Below are 23,711 nucleotides of genomic sequence, written 5' to 3'. Positions count from 1 at the left end.
TATGTGTATCTTCACCAAAAAAAAAGGTTAAGAAGTTAGAGGGTTAATATGTTCTGGGGTTGTTAACCAATGTCATAAAACAACATGTGTACTACCATTTCATGAGAAACTATTTGTTCTGTAAGCCTTCACCTGAAGTACAATAAAATAAAATAAAATAAATTGACGGTATGAAGCTAAAGCAGGACTTTGACAAATTTATAGCAACAAATGCTGATAATAGAAAACAAGAAGTTCTCAAATCAATGATCTAGCTGAAGAATAGGAGAGTAAATTAAACTCAGACTAGGTATAAGGAAAGAAATAAAAGAGTAGAAATAAATGAAATAGAAAACAGAAAGACAACAGAGAAAATTAAAGAACACAAAAGCTTTGAGAAGCTTTATAAAACTGGTAAAAGTCTAGCCAGAGAGATAAGGAAAAGACAAAAACCAGAAATCACCAATATCAGAAAAAAAGAGGAGACATTACTATACAAAACCAAAAACAAACCCGTTGCCATCCAGCCAATTCCAACTCATAGCGACCCTATAGGACTGAGCAGAACTGTCCCATAGGGTTTCCAAGGAACAGCTGGTAGATCTGAACTGCTGATCTTTTGGTTAGCAGCCCTAGCTCTTAACCACTGCACCACCAGGGCCCTGCATTACTGTACAGTCTACAGATAATGTCTTAGGCTGGGTTCTCTAGAGAAGCAAAACCAGTAAAGCGTCTAAATATATTGAGAGATTTATATCAAGGAAATAGCTCATGCAACTGTAGAGGCTAAAACGTCCCAAGTCCATAGATCAGGGTAGAGGCCTCTCTGAATTCATGGAGCCGCAGAAGCTGGGGAACCCAAGGTCGGCAGGTCGGAGAGGGGCTCCTGCTCACAGGCTGTGAAGGTCAATGAATTCCAAGATCAGCAGACAATACCACAAGGTTTCTCCTGATTCACGTAGCTGCAGGGGCTGGCGAACCCAAGGTCAGCAGGTCAGGGAACTGGACTCTTACTTGCAGGCTGAGAAGTTCAACGAATTCCAAGATCAACAGGTAAGCTGCTAGCTCAAGTCCCAAGAACCGGAGGTGAGACAACAAGAGGCAGCTGCTGAGTCTGGAACAAGCCAAAAACCTTGGCAAGGTGAGCAGGCAGAAAGTAACCAGCAGAAGGCAGAGGGATGAAACTGAGGGGGCAGTGAGCTGCCACAGGCCCTGCCTCCGCCAGTACCACTCAGCAGATTCCATCATGGGGATGATCACAACATTATACAACTGCTAAAACACTGAGAATAATGGCCTAGCCAAGTTGACATACAGTCTTAACCATCACAGATACTAAAAAGAATACTAAGGGAATATTTCAAACAACTTTATGTCAATAAATTCAACAACTTAGATAAAACAGTAAATTTCTTGAATGGGACAAACTATTAAATCACACACAAAAAGAACAAGATAAACTGAATACACCTTTGCTGAGGAATTCTAGCTAACAATAATGAAAAAATACCAATTCTACAAAATTTCTTCCAGATAAAGAGGATGAATCCTAACACATTTTATGAAATGATCTTTACTGACACCAAAACAATGCAATGATATTGCAAGAAATGAAAACCACAGACCAGTATATCCAAAAAGTATAAATGCAAAAATTCTTTAAAAAAAATTTTTTTTAGCTAATAAAATCTAATAATATAACAAAAGAACAATATTTCAAGACCTAGTGGGGTTGATTCCAGGAATGCAAGGGTTGTTCGACATTTTAAAAAGAATAAGGTACCTCTAAACGTACTGACAAAAAGATTTCAAAGACATGTATTACAGGAAAAAAAAAAAAAGGCAATATATGGAACAATGCAGCTAGTGACCAATCATTTGTATGGGGAAAATATATACATACAAAGGTTTCTAAATGTTTATAGACTATCTCAAAGAACATACACAAAACACTGGTAACTAGTTGCCTCTAGGAAGGGAATTAGATGGCTACTAATCAGGGAAACTTTTTCTATATTCTACATTTCATTTGAACTTTTCACTATGTGTAAAAAATATATTGTATTACCTATTTTTAAAAAAACAAACATTTTTAAGTCTCCTTTGAAAATAAAATTACTGAAATGGTATTACTTTGACAAACAAGAATAGGGCCATAATTTCTACTTGAGAACTACAATTCTAGTTCTTTGACTGAGTTCCCGGGCTGAGAGAAGTATGTTAGTGACAGGAGTGATAGACAAATGGATTGTAAGAGAGGTACAATTTCACATTCCTGCACTGTGGCAAAGACTGCTAGTTATCACCCAATATCCATTCTTCCCTTCTCTCTCATCATGACTTTTAGCTAAGCACACGGTTACTCTGACTAAAAACTACCAGTACATCTCCCAGCCTCCCTTGAAGCTAAGTGTGGCTATATGATTTAGCTTTGGTCAAGGGAATATGAGGGGAATATTTACAAACATAAAACTAAGTGATTTTATATATATATATATATATATATATATATATATATTGCTGAATTAAAACAATAGGGTTACTATGAGTTGGAACTAACTCCACAGCACCTAACAACAACAACAATCACAGTATAAATATGATCTGGCACAGGTTCTTGTGTGTTCAACAAACCTTTACTCCAATGTGATGCCTCAATTCTTTCATTATACCTATTTGAATATGCAAAATCTTCATTTGGTATACTACTTACACATTATATCTACCTCTGCTCTCATTTGCAGGCATGAAATCTTATAGTAGTGCTCAATTATAACGTGGTTGCCTGAAAGATTGAGCATATGCTCATATACTTTTATTAATATCATTTAAAGGATAGCACAAAATTCTAAATTTCTCTAAGAATTTTTAAACCCCTAAAAATATGTCTAACCATCTCCTGGAACCTTACACCAGAGACAGGTGTTATCACTCTTTTTTTATATCTTTGGAGCCCCGGTAGCACACTGGTTAAGAGCTTGGCTGCTAACCAAAAGGTTGGCAGTTCGAATCCACCAGCCACTCCTTGGAAACCCTATGGGGCAGTTCTACTCTGTCCTGTAGGGTTGCTATCAGTCAGAATCGACTCGATGGCAGTGGGTTTGGTTTTTTGGTTTTCTGTATCTTTAATCCTCGCTTCTTTACTAATTTTTTCCTCTCAGCCTACAACACACTACTTTAAAAAACAAAAAACTCCTCTGGTCCCCTGGCATCCCTCAAGATACTTCTCCTTCCCTTTACAACCAAATTTCTTTGAAAAGGTAGCTTACATTCACTGCCTCCACTGGCTTACGTTTCACTCATCCATCACATATCCATTACACTTGGACTTTTGTTCCAAACACTTTCTGGAACTATTTTCTCAGTCATTACCAAAACCTGCAAACTGTTCCAGTATGTTCTTGACTACTTGACTTCTCTGAAGCATTTTAAAGCTAAAGGACTAATAAGGGGCTCAACTATAGAAAACTACAGGTCTCTCAAGATCCCTTCACTCAGTCATAAAAGGTTTTGGAATTCATAACATTTGAGTCAAAACTCAAATAAGAGAAAGTTCCTACCCTTGTATTTTATAGTTCAGTGAAGCAGACTCAGGTAAATCGATAAAATATAATACAAATAGTATGGTTGATGTTCCTGAGAGAATTAATGACAAAGAATTCATGGTAATCAGTAATGGTATTACTGATTTTATAAGCCCATCAGAATGAGAAAGAATCGGAACCAGTGGAAGAATTTCTTTTTCTAAAGAAGGAAAGTATAGCTCTGAATACCTAGGAGGTCTCGGGCTTCCCTTCTCCCAGGCTTCAGTTTTCACAAGCTCAGGCTGAAATGTACTGAGCTGGACTGTTCATGAAGAGAAGGGAATCTGGAGCTTTTGGATGAAAAGAGGCAAAAGTGGGTCCTCCTACCACAGCCTCCAGAAAGTGTACATTCCCTGAGCCTTTGGGGAAATCAGCAGTGGTAGATCTACACCTTCATTCTCACACAAGTAATATTATCTGCAAACAGGTAGGGTTATAAAGAGACTTGAAGAGCCAGTGAAGTTCAATGGGGTGAAAATGTACTTACTTGACAAAGAAACCAAACTCAAACTTGTTTAAGCAAAAAATGGTATTACTGATATTAAACCAAAAAACCAAACCAGTTGCCATGGAGTCAATTCCAACTCCTGGTGAGCCCATGTGTGTCAGAGTAGAATTGAACATAGGGTTTTCAATGCCTGTGACCTTTCAAAAATATATTACCAGGGCTTTTTTCCGAGGCACCTCTGGGTGGATTTGAACTACTGAACTTTCGGTTAGTAGCCAAAGCACTTAATCGTGTGTGCTACCCAGGGACTCAATATTATAAATTACTGTTAATCTTCTTAGGTGTAATAATAATATTGTGGTTATTCAGGAGAAGGCATTTATTTTAAGAAATACACGCTCAAATATTTAGGGGTGAAATGGAACGATATTTGCAACTTATTTTCTAATAACCTAGCAAAAAAATGTATGTGCATATACACACCCACAGAGCGGAGAGAGAAAGCAAATTTGATAACTAAATGTTAACGACTGCTGAATTTAGGATGTAAACTGGACTATTCTTTTATCTTCTCTATATGTAAGAAATTTCTCAAAATAAAAGATGGTGGGGGCTGGGGATGGGGCCACAGGCTTAGGCCTGAACACTTCAAGGTGGATTAGAGCTAGGATTAAAAGGATGCCAAAAGGTGAGTGAGTGTTTTTAAAAAAAAAAAAAGTGAGTGTTTACTATATAGGTCTCTTATATCCATGCTTTCCTATACACTACATCCCTCCTCAGCAATCCATGATAGAAAGCAAGATGCTTCTTACAAGGTTCTTTTTCCCAATTAACCTCATTCCCTGACTGAGAGGCAGGAGGGTATCAGGAAATTGGCACAAGTTCCTCAGTCCAGTGAATGTACTAAATCAGAAAAGGGATTAAGGGATTATGGGTTGTGTAAATTAACTCCCTCTTCAATTTATCTTAACTCTTAACTCCTTTCTCCTATTTAGCAAGGAAGGGAGTAAGAAACTGTAGAACACAAATAAAGCGCAAAATAAAATCAGTAACACAGAATGTGTTATATTCTAGAGTCTACAATATTATTTTTTGGTGAAGGATTAGCTATCATGACAGAAAAGAAACGAGTATACTATCTCGGACTGCCGATAGAGAAGAAAGCCTGGGAAAAGAGGAAACTCCCCTAATGAGGATGAAAAGAAGAAAAGAGGAAGAGAGGGAAGAAGGGAGGAAAAAAGGAAGGAGAGAGCAAATCAGTGAGACAGGGCAGCAACTAAACTGCCATGCCCAGAGCTGTCTCTAGAGATCTCCCAAAACTGAAACCAGTTCCAAAAGTCCCTCTCAGCCTTGGGAAATTACAGAATTCCTTTCTGCCTCACAACAAAGGAACAAATCAACTGTCTATTGTTACAGTAACAAATCCACAAACTCAGTGGCTTCAAGCAGCATAATACCCATTCATAGGTAAAATTTATTAATCGTGAAGTTAAAGAAATACCTTCAAATTAATTAAGTAGTTAAAGGGTTAAGTGCTTAAGGCACTTTGTTGATCTATACTAGTATCTAAAAGACGGCAGTTACTATTATGTAGCCCAACAGATGGGGCTCTCTCTCTGAATCTGTGTGTTCAGCCAAAAACTGAATAAATATAATTTGAAAATTAATGATGCCTTTCACACAGCCAAATAGATAAACAGCTGTGATGCTTTCTTTTTTTTTTTTTTAAATTACCTGAAAAACAGTGATCTCTTACGGATACAAAAAGAACCATAATCCTTATGTTAATTCAACAACGGAGGAATAAGGGCAGGAACATTTGTTAAATGCTTGGTTTTCCTATAATTCTATATCTTGATAATCCAAATCTAACTAATTTGAAGTTATGCCATGGATTATAATGAATTAGTCATTTAAAATTCATCTCTCAATATTATTAACATACTTCTTGGAAAAAAAATTTTTTAATCAAATCTTTAAACACAATTTATTTTGGCACTTGAGGAAAAGATCATATTTGACCAAAGAGTTTACAATGAACACTCTTAAACATAGAGCTATTATAAACTTTAAAATTACATAATTATTAATCCAATCACTAAAGGTAAATCATGACCCAAAAAATCTAAATTGCCGACAATCTAATGTTAATACATTAACAATATCCAAATATAACATATTCATTCTTGAAAATAATCAATATAAAGAATAATATTATTGGCCAAGTATAAATCCAATCATTAAAGCACAGTCTTACCTGTATGAGGTGGATCTAGTGTTGGCATCACAGATGCTTCAGAACGATATTTTCCACCGTAATTATCCCTGTGATTAATTTGTCTAGCATTCCCTTCAGTATGCAGAAGACTTAAACTACATGTTCTGGAATCATTTTGTGACTTATTTGCAGCAACCTAAAAGAATAAAATATATATTTCAAGCAGAAATTGAATCTAATTTCCATATTTTCACATAATAGATTCCTGATTTAAAATATGAACCAGAAGTTTCTCTATATCTAGAGACTATATAAAAATAGATTTAAAATGTAATTTTTATTGTTTATTTTAAACTAGTTTTAATTATGTTCTAAAAACTTTAAGACATGACAGAATGAAAATGATGCTTATAATTACTGTGTACTTGAAACAGATCAGAAGAGTTTTTAAACACATATAATGTCATTCTCATAGCCAGCTGCTCCTTTTTTTCTTGCTAAATGTCTCAATATAAAATCAACACTTAAATACTGCCATTTTAGGTGTGATAATGGTGCTATCATTATGGTTTTTTTTTTTAAAGAGCCCTTATATTTTAGAGATATATACTAAAATACTTAGAAATGAAAAGCTATTACTTGGATTTACATAAAAACAACAGGTAGGGAAGGGACTAGGGAGGGAATTGGAGAGGTAGAAATGAAACAAGATTGGTCATGAGGTGATGATTGTTGAAGCAAGGGTGATGGATAAATGGGGGTTGGTAATATACTCTTTTCTCTATTTTCGTATGTTCTTCACTGCTGCTATAACAAATTATCACAAACTTAGTGGCTTAAAACAACATAAATATATCATTTTACAATTCTGTAAGTTAGAAGACCAACAAGGGTATCACTGGGCTAAAATCAAGGTGTCAGCAGGGCTGTGCTTAGATGCCTACACTATTCAATGGATTACAATCCATTAGTATATTTATTTTGAGGCTCAATTTGCCACTTGTATTTATCAGGCCAATACAATAAAAATTCCTGACAATATTGTTTTGAAGCATCTGTGATGCTAACAACAAGGGTGTTTATTTTATTTACTTGATAAATACACGTGGCAAAATCTGGGACAAATTGAGCATCAAAATGAATATACTAATGGATTAGTAATCCATTAAATAATATAACCACTTCCTAACATGATTAATTCAATCTAAGATAAGAAATAATTTAAGAACAAAAATTTCAAGAATGAAATAGATAAAGTAAGGAGGCAATACAATTAACTGATAAGCCTAATACAGTTAGGCTTATCATGCTGCCTTGCCTAAAAAAGTTACATGATCTCAAAAATGCCTACTTCATTAGTTTTAGAAAGTAAAATAACTACTAGGCTTTCTGATACAATTAAAAGGAAAACAAACATAGTAAATCAGTGTTTTGGTCTGGAATTAGTCCTTAGAAACTACATCAGAAAACAAACCTTAAGACAAGGGTGTCAAAACAATCCAATGGGGTAAAGAAGAGTCTTTTCAACAAACGGTGCTGGGATAACTGAACACCTACATGCAAAAGAATGAAATTTAACCCCTACCTCACACCATACATAAAAAATTAATTTGAATAGATCAAAGACTTAAAGAGCCAAAACTATAAAATTCTTAAAAGAAAATGTAGAAGTAAATCTTCATAGCCTTGGGTTAGGCAAAGCCTTCTTAGTTATGATACCAAAAGCACAAGCAACAAATATAAAATAAACTGGACTTCATCAAAATTAAAAATGTTTGTGTTGCAAATAATATCATCAAGAAGGTGAAAGGACAGCCCACAAAACAGGAGAAAATATTTGCAAATCATATATCTGATAGGGACTAGTAACTAAAATATATAAAGAGCTCTTACAACTCATAAAAAGAATAAAAAGAAAAAAAGAGGAGAATCAAATTACTAAAATCAAGAATAAACGAGAGAACATCAATACCAACTATACAGAAATAAAAAGGATTATAAAAAAAATACTCAACAATAAAAAGACAACCCAATTAAAAATGGACGAAGGATCTGAATAGACATTTGCCCAAAGAAGATATCTAAATGGACAATAAGCACATGTAAAGATGTTCACGATCACTGGCCATCTGGAAAATGCAAATCAAAATCACAATGAGATACCACTTTACTCACTAGAATGGTTATAATCAAAAAAAGGGAAAACAACCAGCGTCAGTAAGGATGTAGAGAAATCAGTACCCTTGTACATTACTGGTGAGAATATAAAATGGTAGTCACTTTGGAAAACAGTCTGGCAGTTCCTCAAAAGAATAAGCATACAGTTACCATATCACCTAGCGATTCTACTCCCAGGTATACACAAGAGAAATGAAAACTTTTGTCCACATAAAAACTTTTACATGAACATTCACAGTAGCATTATTCATAATAGTCAAAAAGTAGAAACAATCCCAACACCCATCAACTGATAAATTAGTAAATAAAAATGGTTCATCAATACAATGGAATATTATTCAGTGTGGTAGGCAGAATAATAGCTAGCAAAAATGTCCACACCCTAATCTCTAGAACCTCTAAATATGTTATGCTACAGAGCAAAGGGACTTTGCAGGTGTGATTAAGGTTAAGGATCATGGGATGGACGGATTATCCTGAATTATCCAGATGAGCCCAATCTAATCACCTGAGTCCTAGCTGCAGAGAACCAGAGATGGCAACATGAGGACTCAATCTGCTATTGCTACCTTTGAAGATGAAAAGGGGAGCCATGAACGAACGAATACGGGTGGCCTCTAGAATTGGAAAAGGTAAGGAAACAGATCCTCTCCTACAGCCTATCATAAAGAATGCAATCCTGCCAACACCTTGATTTTATGTCAGAGTTCTGAACTACAGAACTGTAAGATAATAAATTTATGTTGTTTTCAGCCACTACATTGTGGTAATTTGGTACAGCAGCAATAGAAAACTAATATATTCAGCAATAAAAATAAGAAATTCATGCTACAACACGGATGAATACTGAAAACATTACTCTAAGTGAAAGAAGCCTATTACAAAGGACCACATATTGTATGATTCCATTTATATGAAATGTCCAGAACTGGCAAATCCAGAGAGACAGAAAGTAAATTAGTGGTTGCCAAGGGCTGAGGCAGTTAGGAGAAAACAGAGAATGACTGCTAATGTGTTTGGGTTTCTTTGTGGGGTAATGAAAATATTCTAAAACTGACTGTGCTGATGACTACACAACTCTGGGAACATACTAAAAAATCACTAAACCGTACAATCTCAATGGGTGAATCGTATGGTATATGCATTATATCTCAATAAGGGTATTTAAAAACTTTATTAAAAACAAAAAAAAAAGTTTCCTCATCATAGTACGGTCAGAATTCTCATACTGGTAAATGCTAACAATCTCCTATGAAAGTTTTAAGTATGAAAACTGAAGAATTGTAGGGCAAAACAAATACATGCAAATCAAAAAAAAGCAGAGTCAAAAATAAGTAGATTTTTAGCTCCATAGCATAAATGAACCAGATAATTATAGAGTAACAGGAAGTTTGTACTACCAATTTTACAGACCTTCTAAGTACAAAATAATCCTTTCTTTCAGTGTTAACAAATATATTGCTTCAAGTATTTGTTTTTTACAGACGAAAATGATTGGAATAGTAATTCAAAAGACTATGTAAGTTTTCTCTTTAAACCACCATATATACAGAAGTTTCCACTTATTTATGTGATAACTTTAAGAAGAATACAGGTTAAAAAGTTCTGAAACTAGATAGTGGTGATGGTTGTACAACACTGTGAAAGTGCTTAATGCCACTAACTTGTACACTTTAAAATGGTTAAAATGGTAAATTTTGTTACATGTATTTTACCACGATTTTTTTTTTATCTCAAAGGAAAAAAAAGTGTATACCCTTTAACCGACTAATTCCACATCTAGTAATCTATCCTAAAGAATTAATAAAAAAGATCAGCCAAAGACTTATGTAACAAGATGTCCAAATGGCATAACTTATAATAGGTGACAAAACTGTAAACAGCCTAAATATTCAACAATAATGGATTGGTTAAATTATATACACCCAAAAAGAAGAAGAATACTGGCTAGAATAATTTATTTACAAGAATTATTTCCCCTTCCCTCACAGAGGTATTTATTTACAGTTACCATAAGTATAATTTATAGACCCAACTACATGTCACATATTTTAAAAAAAATTATTTAATCTTTCTAAGGTTTTTAGAAGATTTTGTCAGAGATACTGAAAACTCCTACGGGCAATAAGTATTGTAACTGTTTCAATGGTATTTTTTTTTAATACCTACTTCTCTACATTATGCTTTTTTTTTTTTTTTTTTTACCTCAAATAATTTTACATCTGGACTCAGCTTTGTAATCTCTTCATTTGGACTTGCATTGCTTCTTCCTGGTGGTATAAATTTTGGTTTCTTCAAGGGATTCCCCTGCAACTGACTTGGTGCTACAGATCGTCTCATAATCAACAGCACTGACCTGAAAAATATCAAAAACAGAAATTATTCATTAACCTGATCAGAATTACCCCCCTAAATAAAAATAGCTCATCACTACAACCATGACATCTTAAAAATATAAGAGAATAAGCCTGTAATAAGCCTTAGAAAACATGTTCAATAGCTAATTAGATGTTCTTTTTCATCCAATTTATACAGTTCAAATTCAAGGGTATATAAACTAGAGCACATATTATGTCAGTTTTCATAATACTAAAGATTAGTATCATGATATAGTATTTAAAACAATTTAAGCCAAAATTTCAAAATCTAAAGAAACACAATTATTCACATACATATATCAAGCATGTAGCTTTTTCTCCATTCCAGTAATCCACAAGCTGCGCCAACCACACCACCAGACACATTACCACTACTAACAAACATTTTTTAAATGAATGTTTGAAATCCTGGCAATTCAATTGTTTTTTACTACTCTATTTCCTTTTAAAACAATAGAATATTTTTTATATACATCAAGATACCAGAACCAGGTTTTCTGATTTTTGCTCAATACTACTTCCACCAGGACTGGACAGGTGAGACAGATGGAAACCCAACGTCCATAATGAGGTACTAGTTAATACCCACACAATAGAATACACTCTGTGCATATACCACTAAAACTCTATGCGTTAGTACTGCAGTTCCCCAAGCTAGGCAGGTTCTCTTCTCTAGGCCTTTGAACAAACTTTCCCCTATACAAATGTTGGGAATGTCCTTTGCCATTTTTCTTTGCCTGATTAATTCCACCTTATTCTTTAGGACTCTTAACTACGAGTCCTCCCCACCTCCTCCCAAAGACTGGATTAGGGGCCCTTCTTATGCATGCACAACCCAAAGGCTTTCATAGTGTAATAAAAATGCCTATTGTTTCTCCCAAGCTGTAAACTTCTGGATCAAGCACAAAGTATTCTATTCCATTCATCACTATACCGCTAGTACTAAACACATAGAAGGTATTCAATATTTGTTATATAAATGATTCTGCAGCTATTAAAGGGGAAAAAAAACTCTTTAGAAGAGTGTTTAATGACATGGGAAAATATTCTTCTTATATCAAATAAAAAATGAATACAAGAAAACATGTTCAGCATTTTCCAATTTTATTTAAATAAAGAAAAAAAGGACATAAACCAGTATGTGTGTATGTCCTCTGAAAAGACTACAAAGCAAAGGGGTGTGAGGGAAGTTTTGTGGCGATAGAAATGTTCTATATCATGATCATACTAGTGGTTACAGGGATTTGCATACATTTGTGAAAACTCATCAAAGTGTACACATTGAAATGTACACTGTAAATCATACTTCTGTATGATTCCATAAAGTGGATTTTTTTAAAAGACTGCAAAGACATATGCCACAAATTTAATACTGATCATCTCTGGGTATTAGAAGTACCAGTAATTTTTATTTTCTGCTGAGTTCTTTTCTACATATTTCATATTTTCTACAATGGAAATGATATCTTTGTAACAGGGAAAGTAGCACTAATTAGATTTTTTCAATTACCATTGCATTGGGCAAATCTACTGCAAAAGACCTCTTTAAAGTGTTGAAAAGCAAAGATGTCACCTTGAAGACTAAGGTGCGCCTCACCCATGCCATGGTGTTGTCAATTGCCTCATATGCATGAGAAAGCTGGACGTTGATAAGGAAGACAGAAGAGTTGGTGTCTTTGAATTGTGGTGTTAGCAAAGAATACTGAATATACCATGGAATGCCAAAAGAATGAACAAATCTGTCTTGGAAGAAGTACAGTCAGAATGCTCCTTAGAAGCAAGGATGGAGAGACTTCACCTCACATAACTTGGACAGGTTATCAGGTGGGATCAGCCCCTGGAGAAGGACATCAGCCTTGGTAAAGTAGAGAAGAGGATGACCCTCAACGAGATGGACTGACACAGTGGCTGCAACAACGGGCTCAAACATAAGAAGGATTATGAGGATGGTGCAGGACCGGGTAGTGTTTCGTTACGTTGTACACAGGGTGGCTATGAGTGGGAACTGACTCGACAGCACCTAACAACAACAACGTTATTTTATGTATCGAAGAAAGAAAGAAAGAAAAAAAAAAAGCAACCAATTAAAACTGTGACATCCCATCTACTATTGGACATTTCTAAATTTCAGAGATGTTAAAATGATGAAATACACAAGTTATTTGATATTTAACAGACCTTTATATAATCTGAGGGATTAGAAGTGAAAGACAATCGCTGCAAAATACTTGATCTCTATTAGCACCATCTTACAGCAAATTATAAAAAAGATGGTTTATGACCACTTCAGAAATGGTATTTACCAATACCTGATGTCAATACAAATTTTGTCCAAACAAGTCATGCCAAAATAACCTCATTTCGTTTTTGAAATAGCTCAGGAGAATACTACAAGTCTCCAGGTGTGTAACTGACACAAATATGAAAATGATGCATGCTAACTACAGCAAAATTAAAGAGGTAAATGTTAGGCCTCGCATTTAGACTCCGTTACTTAATGGTCAAATGAAATAGAACAAGGGGCAGTTCAAATGAAAGATTCAGGTTTTTAGTTAACTGTAGTTCAACTGAAGTAACAAGATGGTGAGCCTACTTAAACTAGCAATTTCTACATAGCATTAATAAAAATACGATGTCTGCATCATCAGATAGGTTCTATACTTTGCATTGGTCGGATCCCCCTAAAATACTGTGAAATTTTTGGTTCACACCTTTTTAAGAACACTAGAAAAACAGAGCAGCTAGAAAAAATCAATAGCAGAAATGAAGGAAACCTGAGTTTAGTTCTGATTCTGCTGCCTAAGGGATGCTCAACTTTGAACAAGCTATTTTAAACTTTGTGGACCTCGGTTTCCTCATTGGTAAAAAGTGAATGGACTAGATGGCTAAGATTTCTTTCAACACTAAATCACCATCCTAGATCCTTCTACACCTAATGCATGATTTATAATTTTTCTACCCTCCACTTATCCTGTAAACTAATAATAAAAAATAATGAATTTGAGAATGTAGGCATATGCACAGTACAGAGAAATGGCTGAGAAAATAAGACTCTGGAGCCAGCCTACCTGGGCTTGAATTCTAGCTCTGCCACTTACTAGCTATATGTATGACCTTGCCATCCATCAATTTATCTTAATTTGTTGACACATTTCAAAGTAAACTGCAGACATCAGTACATTTCCCCTTAAATACTTCAGCACCCTTACTGCCTTTTTAAAATTACTGTGCTAAAATATGTATCACAGAAAAATTTGCCGTTTCAATCACTCTTAAGTGTATAATTCAGTGACATTATTCACATTCACCCTTACTGCTTTTTAAACCCTGCTATTTAGGCCCCTTTCCCAGGTCCTAGAAATAGCCCATTTGGCAACCCTGTTGTTATACTACAACTTCTATACTACTGTTCACCTGCTTCTGTCCTCCCAAGGAAAACGGCACGACCAGGCTGACAGGTGGAAAACATCAGAAAGCCTAAAGTACTCGAAAATAACAGTAGAATAAATAAGAGCAAGGCTTTGGAGGCAAATGTCGGAATATAAATCTGGACTGACGCTTCCTAGCATGCGATCTTGGACAGTTTACTTAACCTCTTTGTGTCTCAGTTTCCTCATCTTTAGAAGGAGATTCAATAATCATCCTTACTCATAGGATTGTTGGGAGGGTTATGATATGGATACGTATGCTATATGTAAAGCACTTAAAAGAAACAGTAAGCACTCAAGGTTATCTGTAATATTACCATCTATAGTTATGATTATTGGGTGTTTAGTATCTAAGGTACTGTGAGAGTAGAGATGATGAATGTCCTGGTGGGAGAGGGGGAGAGGGTGCGGATAAAGAATGTAGTTCAACAAAGGGGACCAGAAACTACGGGTTCACTTGGGCTTTAGAAGGCAAAGGGGAGTGCAACAATCTCACTCGTAAAATGCAAGAATGTAAAGAAAACAACAACTCTACCAAAAAGTAGAAGCAGACCTCCCCTGCTGCTTCTGCTTTTCACTTTGCAACTATAATCGATAGGAGTTATATCACTTCATGGCTTAAGCTGGTCCTTTGACATGTTGGTCCCACTATACCTGCCTACAAACTCTTCCATAAATTGATTAAAAGGGGGGGGGGGACTGACCAGTCAAGAGGTAAAAGCCCCTAGAGAAGGCGCTGGTTCTTAGACATTGTTTTCGTGACTGTTAAAATCCAGGGCGCTCACAGATCCTCACCTCTAGGCCCCGGGGAACTGGCTTCACAGTGCGGAGTGTAGATTAGTCTTGGGTGAAACAAACTCAAACTCCGCAGGACCCTGCGCACACCGGCCCCCTGTCCGGACTCTCCTCTCTCGTTGGCCTCCCACCGTCCGCTAGAAGCCACCTCCCGGGCCAGCAGCGAGAGCGTCCCTCTCATCTCGGATGGCGGTTCCCAACAGGTAAGGCGGCCAAGTCCGCGTCCCACAGCCTACCTTCCTTCTTCCTTGGAGGGCTGGTCCCGGCGGCTCTCGCCGCTTTGTCTGCCACGAGCCTACAGGCTGTCGCAACCTCGCAAGCCCTCTTCTCTAGAGACGCACGGACGAGAAGTCTACACAGGACGCGCGTCCAGCGAAGACCAACCACGGTAAGCAGCGATTCCCTCACCGCCGGAAGAGATCAAGGCTCCCGCCTCTCGGCGCAGCCAACCGCGGCGAGCCTGTCACGCTTGCGCACTACCTCCTCGCCATAGCGCCGGGTCCAGCCAGCCAGTGATTGGATGACCTTACCGCATAACTGCGCATGTGCCTTTGTATTTTTCTTTAAGCGCTTGCAAGTTTGATTGGGTTCTACGGTTCAATTCTAAAAATATGTCTGGTGTCTTCTCTGTGTCAGGCATTGATGCAGACGCTGAAGCAACGGACGTCACATGTACCTGCGTGTACATGTAATAAATAAATTCTGATTTGGTGTGATAAGTGCAATGATGGAAATGTGTGCATCGTAGAGGGGTAGGCTTTATCTTATGTAGTTATTCATTAATTCAAAAAACACTGATTTAGAGCCTCCTGCAAGATATTTTCCAAACCCTCTGTTAGGTTCTAGGGATATAAAGACTAATAAGTGATTACTGGAATCTCAGAAAGGGGGCATCTCCTGAGGACTTGGACAGGCATTAAAGGATGTTAAGCAGGGAAATGACATCATTCAATGAGTATTCACTGAGCACGCTCCAAGTTCCAGGCAATGACACACTGCCACCCTAAGAAATGTGGACTTAGAAAGGCAACACTGAAGAGAGAGACGGGTTAAAGGACTTTTCATCCAACAGTGACAAAAGTTAAAACTATCAAGGGTTAATGAACATGTGAAACCTTACGCTGCTGATAGGAGTGTAAACAGGTACGGTCATTTAAAAGATCAATTTGTGCAGAAACTTGTTCAGCGTTACAGCAACACATAAGCCTCCAATGACAGACGGGTAGCAGCTGCCCATAAGGTGCATTGGCCAGGAATCAAACTCTGGTCTCTGGCATGGAAGGCAAGAATTCTATCACTCAACCACTACCGCCCCCTCTTCACCACTACACCAACAGTAAACAACGTTTGGGTAGCCCTTCACTGTTTTCTGAGAACATTCACCTATATGTCGAATTCTTTCAAAAACCATGTGTTTTACTGCTGAAGAAATGAGGCTTAGAAAATTGACTAATGTGCCTAAGGTAGTGTCAAGGGCTCAAGACTGGAAGCCTCTTGTTAGCAAACCAAGATCACTGGGGAATAATATCGTTTACTAACTCAAGTCATGTACTAAGATTTATTAACTTGAAAAAAATTTTTAAATAGGAATTTTCATTTGGCTATTTTAGTTTTGGCAACCTCATGTGTTACAGAGTAGAGCTTCTCCACAGGGTTTGCTTGGCTGCAATCTTTATGGAAGCAGTTTGCCAGGCCTTTCTTCTGAGGAGCCACTGGGTAGGTTCAAACTGCCAACCTTTAGGTTAGCAGCTGATCACAAACTGCTCGCGCCACCCAGGCTCCTCACATGACGCTTCCGTAGGTTAGAATCGACTCTACAGCAGCACAGGTTAGGTGGAGTTTTTTTTTGTTTGTTTGTTTTGTTTTGTTTTAATTTTAGTTTTGCCCTTTGCTTTAAAATAAAAGCCATGTAAATTCAGTAATTTTTCCAAATTAATACCTCAGAACTTTCTTCATTTAAAACCTAATATGCAATATGACAAATATACTGTTATGGATTGAATTGGGTTCCCCAAAAATACGTATTGTAAATCCTAACCCCTATACCTGCGGTTTAAGGAGCCCTGGTGGCACAGTAGGTGGCGCACTGGGTAAAGGGATTGGCTGCTAAACGAAAGGTCGGCCATTAGAAACCAGCGGCACCTCGGGAGAAAGATGTGGCAGCCTGCTTCCGTAAAGATTACAGCCTATGGGGCAGTTCTACTCTGTCCTATAGGATCGCTAAGAGTTGGAATCAACTCCATGGCAATGAATATACCTGTGGTTATAATTCCATCTGGGAATGGGGTTTCCTTGTTATATTAATGAAACAATCTTAGCGTAGGGTGTGTTTTGCGTGTTTTGTATCTTTTGAGATATAAAAAGGAGCAGATTAAGCAAGGAATCGAGGAAGCACAGTTGGGAGAAAATAGATGTGATGCCACATGAAGATCACCAAGCCATTGCTCAGAAGCTAAAGAGAGATAAGGGCATTCCCCCGGAGCCCATGGAGAAAGATAACCTTCTCCTAGAGCTGGTGCCCTGAATTCGGACTTCTAGCCTCCTAAACTGTGAGAAAATAAATTTCTGCTTGGTAAAGCCACCCACTTGTGATATTTTTGTTACAGCAGCACTAGATAACTAAGACATATACTAACAAGAATAGCGTCATCAAAAATTACACTTCAAGGATATTTAAGCAGCAGAAAACAATGCAGCATACTTAAGAACTTCTTAGATATGAAAGAAGCAAACATAAAAACTTAGAGCTCAACAATCAAAAATGAAATTTCCAGAGCAGTCTGTAGTCAAAAGCATGGAAGCACAAAAAAAACCTATAACTAGATTCTGTAGATATAGTCTAGGGTCACAAACCCAAGGGCAATCTTTATATGTAAACAGTTGGGGAGGGGATGACTTTGGTACACATAGCTTTAGCAAACAATCTCTCCTCTCCCCAACAAATCTCTTGAGTCGATTCCAACTCATAGCAACCCTATAGGACAAGGTAGAACTGCCCAATAGGGTTTCCAAGGAGTTGCTGGTGGATTCTAACTGCTGACCCTTTTGGTTAGCAGCCAAACACTTAACCACTGTGCCACCAGAGCTCCCTAACAAATCTCTATCACTACGAAATTGAAAAAGTTTCTTTTAATCAAGCCAACAAGCAGCATTATGAATTCTGCTTACCTTTCCACAGATTCCCACTCCAAAAAATTGCCATCGCAAGGGTTATAAAATCATCCAAATTGCCAAATCTAATCCTCTCTTCATCTTCACCTTTTGTTATCCATTTGGAGCATGTGGCACCACTTACCACCTCCAAGCCTCAAGACTCTTGAGCTTCATATCTATTTTTCTGAAATGCTACTTTTCTCAAATGTTAACTACGTTTTCATCCCAAACAGGTGCCCTTCTCTTCTCCCACTAGAAAGTTCCTTCAGAGCAGTAACTGCTTTATTTAATTTTATATCATCATGGCCTAATATAGTTCTAGAGGAATTGCAGTATCTTAGGAATATCTTTTCTATTTGATCCCTCTATTTTCATCATCACTGTCCTATTTTTCATTTAGGTCACTAAATCCACACCAGGCTGATTATCAGAATTACCTGTGAAGCTTTTTAAAAAAAGATTTGTAGGCTTCTGGAACCTGCATTTTTAATAACCTCTCCAGATGATTCTTATGAATTTGAGAACTATTGATACAGATAAGTGGTTCTCAGACTTTAGAGTACATCAAACTTTAGGAGAATCACTTGGAGGGCTTGTTAAGACACATATTGCTGGGCCCCACCCCTTAGGTCTAGGGTGGTGCTTGAGAATACAAATTTCTAACAAATTCCCAGGTGATCTGAGCTGCTACCACTCTTTGAGAATCACTGATATAGATCTTTGCTGTTATCTCACTATTGGTCTTCCTGCCTTCAGTCTCTTCCCTCTCTAATCCATCCTTCTGTATTGCACCAGAGGAGTTCTCTTTCTAAAGCATAAATTTATCATTTATGGGAAAACATCTTTCACAGTGACTGACCCGCAGTAGATGCTTTCAAAATGTACCAAATTGAAAATGCCACTCAAGCTAGAAAAAAAAAAAAACACTTCAATTACTCCCTATGGCTTAGCATAGCAAAAAAGACCTTTCATAACTTGGCCCCCATCTCTAAATACCCCCTCCCTCCATTCCTCAATCCCTCATCCTATATTAGCCAAAGTAGACCTCCATATTGGTAGTCTCCCTACCAAATGCTCCATAATATAGAAGTGTAAGGCTGTGACAATAAATGTTATCCTCTTGAATACCTAACATACATTTTGTTGTTTAAAAATATCATCACATGCTCCGAAGTATCTTGGGAATTCCGCTTAGACAGAAATTGGACTATCCTCACTTAGAATCTATGTTCACAAGACTATTATAAAGTAGTGTTCCCAAACTAAAAAACTTCCTAAAAAAAACACATCAGAATTATCTGGTATAGCTACAAATTGGTATAACTCTATCTCTGTAACTTACGGATTTTTTTCTCAAGAAGGCACTAATTTCTATGACTTCAAAAATAATTTTCTAACAAGTTTATCATATTAAGTATACTTCCCCCCTCCCAGCTAGTACCTGTTGCTGTCGAGTTGATTCCTACTCAGAGAGACCCTATAGGATAGAGTAGAACTGCCCCCATAGGGTTTCCAAAGAGCTGCTGGTGGATTCGAACCACTGACCTTTTGGTTAGCAGCCAAGCTCTTAACCACTGCGCCACCAGGGCTCCTTCCCAGGTAGTAGAGGCTCTTATTTAAACTAATAATACTGTATGTAAAAAAAAAAAGTCAAAGACATTATTACCTTATTTAATCCCCAAAACTAGTGAGGTAGACAGAACAGATATGAAGATTTAGCAACAGAGAGTTTAAGTGATTTAAAGTTGCACAGTACGTAAGTGTTAAAGCTCAAACCTGGTTTTTCGGCTCCAAAAAACTTCTCTATTGCATCATGTCCCATCACAAATTTACGTGGTAAATTTTATCTTCCAAATGAAAATAAATTTTTGTAGCAATATGCTCCAATTTCTAAAAATAAACAAAAAACAAACCCCTTGCCCAAGAGTCGATTCCAACTCATAGCGACCATATATGCTATCAAACTCTTCAGGCTAGAACCCTCCAGCTACATTTGGCCTTGCACGTGTGTTTAGTTTGGCCCACATGACGTTTTCAATTTTTTAATTTGAATTAATTGCGAATATTTGAAAACGGATTAGACTTTAATCCAGATTTTTGGCTTCTCTTTTAAAAAGTCAGCAGACCCCATCACATTCTTCCAATGTATCAATCAGCTGAAGCTGAAGAGCTGAGTTGTTTCCTTTTAACACTGCAGGCAGGCATGTTTCAGTGCCACTGGTCACAAATCTGAGTTTTTCTCCCTGGTACCGGGACCAAAGTGTCAAATGCCATCTATCCTCCAGTTTTCACTGTTTTTTCTTTATCTGGCCCTCTTTATTACTTTTTTTTTTCCTAACGTCTGTACCTGTGAATGTGACCTTGTTTTTGTTTGCAGATGTTATCAGTTAAATTGACAACATCATACTGGAGTAGAGTGGGTCATAATCCTGTATAACTGACATCTTATGAAAATAGGACAGACACAGAAAAATACACACACAAGGGGTAGACAGCTTGTGAGAATCCGTCTACAAGCCAAGGAATGCCAAGAAATGCCCAGGGATATAGAAGCTGAAAGAGATAAGGAAGGATCTTCCCCTACAGCCCACAGAGAGGATAGCCCTGCTCCCGCCCTGAATTTGGGCTTCTAGCCTCCAGGACTGTGATAAAATAAATGTCTGTTCTTTAAAGCCACCCACTTTTTTTTTAACCTGAAAGCCAATCAAGCAACAAAAACTGCTGTCTAATATTTGTCAAAGATTATATTCACCTTAAAGCTAAAAAACAAACAAGCAATTATATATCTCAATATAGATGTATATTCTTATTTTTTTTTAATTAGTTACTTAAGAAATATTAACCATTTTTACATGTATTTGCCAGGCATTAGGGACAAACTCCAAGTTCTACCTAATGTAAAAAATGTATCTTATTTTTTTAATTGTCCTCTAGATGAAAACTTACAGAGTGAATTAGTTTCTCATTCAACGATTTATACAGAAATTGTTTTGTGACATTGTTTGCAATCCCCCGTGATTTGTCAGCACTCTCCCCTTCTCCACCCTGGATTCCTTGTTTCCATTTGTTCTGTTTTCCTGTCCCTTCGTGTCTTTGCTTTTGGGCAGATGTTGCCCATTTGGTCTCATTTATATGACTGAGCTAAGAAGCATGTTCCTCACATGTGTTATTGTTTGTTTTATAGACCTGTGTAATCTTTGGCTGAAAGGTGAACTTGGGACATGACTTCAGTTCTAAGTTAAAAGGGTAGCTGGGATCCATAGTCTCAGGGTTCCTGCAGTCTCCGTCAAACCAGTAAGTCTGGTCTTTTTTTGTGAATTTGAATTTTGTTCTACATTTTTCTCCCACTCTGTCCAGGACCCTCTATCGTGATCCTTGTCAGAGCGGTAGGTGGTCGTAGCTGGGCACCATCTAGGTGTTCTGGACTCAGGCTGGTGGAGGCTGTGTTACTTGTGGTCCATTAGTCCTTTGGACTAACTTTTCCCTTGTGCTTTTTTTTTCTTCATTCTTCTTTGCTCCAGACGTGGTGGAACCAGTAGATGTATCTTAGATGGCCACTCACAAGCTTTTAAGACCCCAGATGCTACTCACCAAAGTTGGATGTAGAACATTTTAAGAACTACATTATGTCAGTTGACCTAGATGTCTCCTGAGACCATGGTCCCCAGCCCTTAGCACACTAACTCAGTCCCTCAGGATGTTTGAATGTGTCTATGAAGTTTCTAAGACTTTGCCCTGGTCACATTGTGCTGATTTCCCCTATAATGTGTACTGTCTTTCCCTTCACCAAAGTTACCATTAATCTACTATCTAGTTAGTGATTTCCCCTCTTCACCCCTCCCCTCCCTCATAACCATCAAAGATGGTTTCTTTCTGTGTGTAAACCTTGAGTTTTTATAATAGCGGTCTCATACAGTATTTGTCCTTTTGTGACTGACTTATTTCACTCAGCATAATGCCCTCCAGATTCATCCATGTTGTGAGATGTTTTAGATTCATCATTGTCCTTTATTGTTGCGTAGTATTCCATTGTGTGTATGTACCATAATTTGTTTATCCGTTCATCTGTTGATGGGCACTTAGGTTGTTTCCATCTTTTTGCTATTGTAAATAATGTTGCAATGAACATGGGTGTGCATATGTTTATTTGTGTGACAGCTCTTATTTCTCAAGGATATATTCCTAGGAGTGGGATGGCTGGATCATATGTATTTCTATTTCTAGCTTTTTAAGGAGGCACCATATAGTTTTCCATAGTGGTTGTACCATTTTACATTCCCACCAGCAGTGCATAAGAATTCCAATCTCCCTATAACCTCTCCAGCATTTGTTACTTTGTTGTTGTTGTTTTTGATTAGTGCCAGTAATGTCGGGGTGAGATGGTATCTCATTGTAGTTTTGATTTGCATTTCTCTGATGGCTAATGATCACAAGGATTTCCTCATGTCTGTTAGTTGCCTTTTTTCTTTGGTGAAATGTCTGTTCATATCCTTTGCCTCTTTTTTAATTGGGTTGTCTTTTTGTTGTTGAGGAGTTGGATTTTCCTATAGATTTTAGAGATTAGATCTTTGTCAGATATGTCATAGCCAAATTTTTTTTCCCTGTCTGTAGGTTCTGTTTTTACTTTTTTGGTAAAGTCTTTTGATGAGCATGAAAGTTTAATTTTCAGGAGCTCCCAGTTATCTAGTTTATCTTCTGGTGTTTGTGCATTGTTAATTATGGTTTGTATCCTATTTCTGCCGTGTATTAGGGCCCCTAGCATTGCCCCTATTTTTTCTTCCATGATCTTTATAGTTTTCAGTTTTAATTTAGGTCGTTGACCCATTTTGAATTAGTTTTTGTGTATGGTGTGAGGTATGGGTCATTTCTTTTTTTTTACAGATGTTCATCCAGTTATGCCAGCATCATTTGTTAAAGAGACTGTCTTTTCCCCATTTAATGGACTCTGGGCCTTTGTCAAAGATCAGCTGACCATAGCTGGATTTATATCTGGGTTCTCAATTGTTCCATTGGTCTGTGTCTGTTTTACCAGAACCAGACTGTTTTTACTACCAGGACTCTAGTTCTGATATCAGATAGTGTGAGGCCTCCTACTTTGTTCTTCTTCTTCAATAATGCTTTACCTACTGGGGGCCTCTTTCCCTCCCATATAAAATTAATGACAAGTTTTTCCATCTCGTTAAAGAATGCTCTTGGTATTTAGATCGGGATTGCATTATATCTGTAGATCACTTTGGATAGAACTGATGTTTTTAAAATGATGACTCTTTCTATCCATGAGCACGGTATGTTTTTCTATTTATGTAGGTCTGTTTTGGTTTCTTGGCATGTTTTGTAGTTTTCTTTGTATAGGTCTTTTACCTCCCTGGTTAGATTTATTCCTAAGTTCGATTCCAACTCATAGCGACCTTAAAGGACGGAGTAGAACTGCTGCATAGGGTTTTCACTTTATTTTATTAGGTGGTATTATAAATGGTATTGTTTTCCTTTTTCTAGTTCTCTTTTTGGTGTATAGGAATCTAATTTTTGTATGTCAATCTTGTATCCTGC

General features: G+C 37.1%; 1 protein-coding gene across 1 annotated transcript in view; it reads right to left on the bottom strand.

Moving 5' to 3' along the window:
* Positions 1–15,419, bottom strand: part of RAD54B (RAD54 homolog B) — a 77,066-nt gene extending 61,647 nt beyond the window's left edge. The window contains exons 1-3 of the mRNA XM_004370771.2: positions 15,245–15,419; positions 10,613–10,763; positions 6,269–6,425 (exon numbers count right to left, since the gene is read on the bottom strand). Of these exons, the coding sequence (XP_004370828.1) occupies positions 6,269–6,425; positions 10,613–10,747 (292 nt within the window). The 5' untranslated portion in view covers positions 10,748–10,763; positions 15,245–15,419. The remainder of the gene's footprint in view (positions 1–6,268; positions 6,426–10,612; positions 10,764–15,244) is intronic.
* Between the last annotated feature and the right edge of the window lie 8,292 nt (positions 15,420–23,711).

The sequence above is a fragment of the Trichechus manatus genome, unplaced genomic scaffold, assembly GCF_000243295.1.
Source record: "Trichechus manatus latirostris isolate Lorelei unplaced genomic scaffold, TriManLat1.0 scaffold00009, whole genome shotgun sequence".
Taxonomy (NCBI): Eukaryota; Metazoa; Chordata; class Mammalia; order Sirenia; family Trichechidae; genus Trichechus; species Trichechus manatus.
Note: the sequence above shows the minus strand (reverse complement) of the source record. Positions and strands in the feature narration are given on the sequence as shown.